Source organism: Chaetura pelagica, unplaced genomic scaffold, assembly GCF_000747805.2.
Source record: "Chaetura pelagica isolate M959 unplaced genomic scaffold, ChaPel_1.0 scaffold962, whole genome shotgun sequence".
Classification (NCBI taxonomy): Eukaryota; Metazoa; Chordata; class Aves; order Apodiformes; family Apodidae; genus Chaetura; species Chaetura pelagica.
In genome coordinates, this window is record NW_009952479.1 from 45,997 (window position 1) to 49,927 (window position 3,931).

Here is a 3,931-nt window from a genome sequence, read left to right on the forward strand (position 1 = left end):
CAGGCAGTGCCCAGGTGGCCCAAGGAGGCCAAGGGCATCCTGGCTTGTGTCAGCAACAGAGGGGCCAGCAGGACCAGTGCAGGGATTGTCCCCCTGTGCTCAGCAATGATGAGGCCACTCTGCAAATCCTGGAGTCGGTTTTGGGCCCCCCACAAAAAGAATACTGAGGAGCTGGAGTGTGTCCACAGAAGGGCTACAGAGCTGGGGAAGGGTATGGAGCACTTGTCCTGTCAAGAGTGTCTAAGGGAGCTGAGGGTGTTCAGCCTGAAGAAAAGGAGGCTGAGGGGAGACCTTCTCGGTCTATACCTGCCTGAGAGGAGGTAGGAGCCAGAGGGAGTTGATCCCTTCTCCCGTGTTACAAGTGATACAACAAAAGAAAACAGTCTCAAGTTGCACCAGGGGAGGCTTAGATTGGATATTGGCAATAATTTCTTCCCCAAAAGGGTTGTCAGGCCCTGGCACAGGCTGCCCAGGGCAGGGGTGGAGTCACTGTTCCTGAGCGGTTTCAAAGCTGCACAGGTGTGGTGCTGAGGGACACAGGTTAGTGGGGACTTGGCAGGGCTGGGGGAATGGTTGGACTGGATGATCTTAAATGTCTTTTCCAACCAAAATGATTCCAAGCCAGCAGCCACCTGTTGGTGCTGGGACTTACTCCTAATGACACGCACCATGAATGGGGAAGTGCAGCATTCACAGCCAATCCCACATTCTGCCCTGGGACAAGCCCCCAGCACCCATGCAATGCTCCTACCCCGTGTGGACCCGCTCGCTGCCATCGCTGTCGAGGACCCGTGTGTAGGAGAAAGGAAACCAGCCCCTCCTGAAAGGCAAGGACAGGGGATGAAGCCAAACCCACGTTGATCCGTGGAGGATCCAGGAGAGGCTGCACTGGGGTGCAGTGGGTCATGGGGGTGGCCCCAGCACTCACAGTTTTGTCTTCTCGCTCTCTCCGTAGTGCCAGCCATCCCTGGCCTCTGGCACCAGCAGCGTGATGAGGTCCCCCTCCTTGAAGCTCAGGAGGGTGCTGTTATCTCCAGCAGCGTGAGAGAAAATGGCCTGCACCCTCGTCCGGCCGTTCCTCTCGAGCCCCGCGGCCATGGAGCTGGAGCGCGGCAGCGTCTTGTTTTCAGCTGGTGGGAGACAGAGACCAGTGAGTGCCCCGAGCCCTCGGCCCCGTGTGCACAGCCTGGCATGGCAGTCCCACCAGGACAGGTCCCTAGCCTTGCTTGTTTTGCCCCATGTCTCAGTAAAACCTTCAGTGTGACTCAAGGAGCAGCATCAGGCTCCTGCTCTTGGCATCGCCACCAGCCACGGCAAAGGGAGCAGCCTCCCTTAGATGCCTCATGATTTTCCTCCTGGGAATCCTCTCCATGGGCTGAAAGCCCACCTGGCCAAACCCCACCCAGCTGAAAACCCACAGCAAAGCCCAGCTCCACTTCCCCCAGATCCAGAGGCACGAGCAGCACTGCTGGGCACCCCAGGGCAGGGAGGTGGGAGCCTCACCTGACGCGTAGCTGTTCTTCGGTGTCACGTTTTTGCGAACTGGGAGTGTGTTGGAGTAAGAGTCACTCAGCTGCTTCTGAGGCTGGGGAGGAGATAAAGATTTGGGCTGTGCTGGCTTCATCTCAGACCAGTGGTTGTACCCGTCACTGTCTGGGCCTGAGACTCCGTTCATCACTGGCAGGGCCTCCTGCGCCGACATGCGCTACGGAGAGAGGAGAGGAAGGGGGAAGATGGGGAACACCTTCGTTAGGGCATCCCACCACAGCTCCCACAGTGGGACACAGCTCATGACAGACCATGAGCTTCAGCCTGTTGGGTTCAGTCCTCCACCTGAGAAAACCTGCTCTGGGAAGCAGAGGTCACCTCTATGATATTTTACTGCTCCAAGGTGCCTCACACCCAGTAAACCTCTCCTGAGCTCTACTGCTCAGCTTGTGCCACCACATCAGGGGAGACCCTTTTTTGAAGGGTCTTCCAAACCATGGGTTGCTCCAAGAACCTTCACCTGTGGTTACTGCAAGACCTTGGTTCAACCCCATGGCTCTGGAACCAGCCTGACTGGGACCAGTCTGATCAGATGAGTCCAGCTCATGGATTCCCCAAAGCCCCTCAGGAGCTCAGCAACCCAGGTGGGATGGAACGGGCTGTCCAATCCCATGCCAGGCTTCTTCCCACATCCCAGGGCAGTGCACACACAGAGCTGCCCATCCCTGAGCATTAATGAAGTTCCACCAAAAGACAACTTGCTGAGGACAACGGTGACACCGGCCCAGGCTCGTCCCTCCAGCTTTGTTGAGAAGGGCAGGACAGCTTCCACCATGGAGATACTTACTCCTACAAAAGGTGCCAGCTCCGGGGGGACAGGGAGAGGTTTGGCACCAGGGATGGGGTCAGAGATGATGAGGTTGGATTTGGATGTAGACAGAGGGCTGGGCATGATGGTGCCATTGCTGCTGGCAGCCATCTGCTGCATCAGCTGTATAGCCCGGTCTGGGATCTTGTTGGGATCCGAGCAGGATTGTTGCCACAGCGGCAGCTTCTGCGTCAGCATCTCCTTCCCCTGGAAAAGGGAAAAGCAAGGAGTGAGGGCACAGGGGAGCAGGAAAACCCACCCAGTTCTGCACCTGGACTGGCCATAAGATTGATCAACAACTCAGTGCATGGCACAGAGGAGGGGACACAGGGACTTACTGCTTCCAGCTTCTGGGAGCAGCTGAGCCAGGAAGGTGTGATGAAAAATAGGAAGGAGGGAAGGAAAGGGCCTGTCCAAACACCTCCCTTGGAATGGTGCTGGAAGAGCTGTGGCTCCAATGAGCCTGGCTCTGCATGGCTCTGTCACCAGTCTCACCTGGGGACAACTTGGACCCCATATATCAAAAAAACCCTCTGAAACAAATTTTGAATCCCCAAAATATTTCTCTACCATGGGCCACCAGCTCCCCCCCAGCTTCAGCTCCTGCCAACATCCCCCAGGAGCTGCTGAACAGTGTTTTCAGCCAGCAAAGCCCACACTGGTTGCCAGGTTGGCGTGGGGCTGGACACCCACCTCATGCTCCCACACATTGTGCTGCTCTGGCCCAGCCACCTGCACAGTCCCTCCTGCAAAACCACCCCCCAAACGCTGCTGCAACAAGGTTTTGGTTTCAACGTGCCATAGCCACACTGCAGGTGCCAGCACCTCCATCCCTGCTGACCCTCCAGCCCTTGGGTGGGATTAATTTTCCCCTCCTGAGGAGTTCACATATGCTGAGCACGGCTCCAGCCCACAGTGCTGACTAATCCCAGCTCCTTCTCCTGCTCCCTGGTGCCAAGCATGGCAGTGACAGATGGGTGCTGTGAGCAACAGGGGGTGGTGGTGGGGAACAACCAGAACAGGAGCGGGAGGCAGAGGGAGCAGCGCCCGTGTTCCCAGCCCTTGTCCTGATGGATCCCACCCCAGACCACCACAGGGGCCACATTTCTTCTGCTTCTTCAAATCATGAGCTGGTGCAGAAAGAACCTGAGGAGCCCCTGCCAGGTCCTGCAGCCCAGGTGTGCTGACCCACCTTGGCATGGTAGGCGATGGCGCTCTTGGCCACCGCGCACTGCTTCTCCACCAGGAAGCAGAACCGTCTCCTCTCTTCCGTCAGAGCCGTCTTGTACCCGTCAGAGACGTAGTTTTCCAGCTCTCCTTGCTTGTTACTGATGGCTTCAATGTACTAGAAGAGAAAGAGGAGCAGAGAGGTCACTGCCTCTGCCACTTCACCCCCTGAGGGTGGGGCAGGGGACAGAAACATGGAATTGTTTGGGTTGGAAAAGACCTTTAAGATCACCCAGTCCACCCATTACCCCAGCACCGCCAAGTCCCCACTAAACCACATCCCTCAGCACCACATCTACCAAGCTTTCAAATCCCTACAGGTATTTAAAAGGACACAGCATCCCCGGG

At 57.0% G+C, this 3,931-nt stretch overlaps 1 protein-coding gene across 1 annotated transcript in view; it reads right to left on the bottom strand.

Moving 5' to 3' along the window:
* BAIAP2 (BAI1-associated protein 2) overlaps positions 1 to 3,931 on the bottom strand; it is a 32,603-nt gene that overhangs the window by 7,404 nt on the left and 21,268 nt on the right. The window contains exons 6-10 of the mRNA XM_010008626.1: positions 3,549 to 3,701; positions 2,336 to 2,563; positions 1,504 to 1,705; positions 929 to 1,130; positions 752 to 820 (exon numbers count right to left, since the gene is read on the bottom strand). Coding sequence (XP_010006928.1) covers positions 752 to 820; positions 929 to 1,130; positions 1,504 to 1,705; positions 2,336 to 2,563; positions 3,549 to 3,701 — 854 coding nt within the window. The remainder of the gene's footprint in view (positions 1 to 751; positions 821 to 928; positions 1,131 to 1,503; positions 1,706 to 2,335; positions 2,564 to 3,548; positions 3,702 to 3,931) is intronic.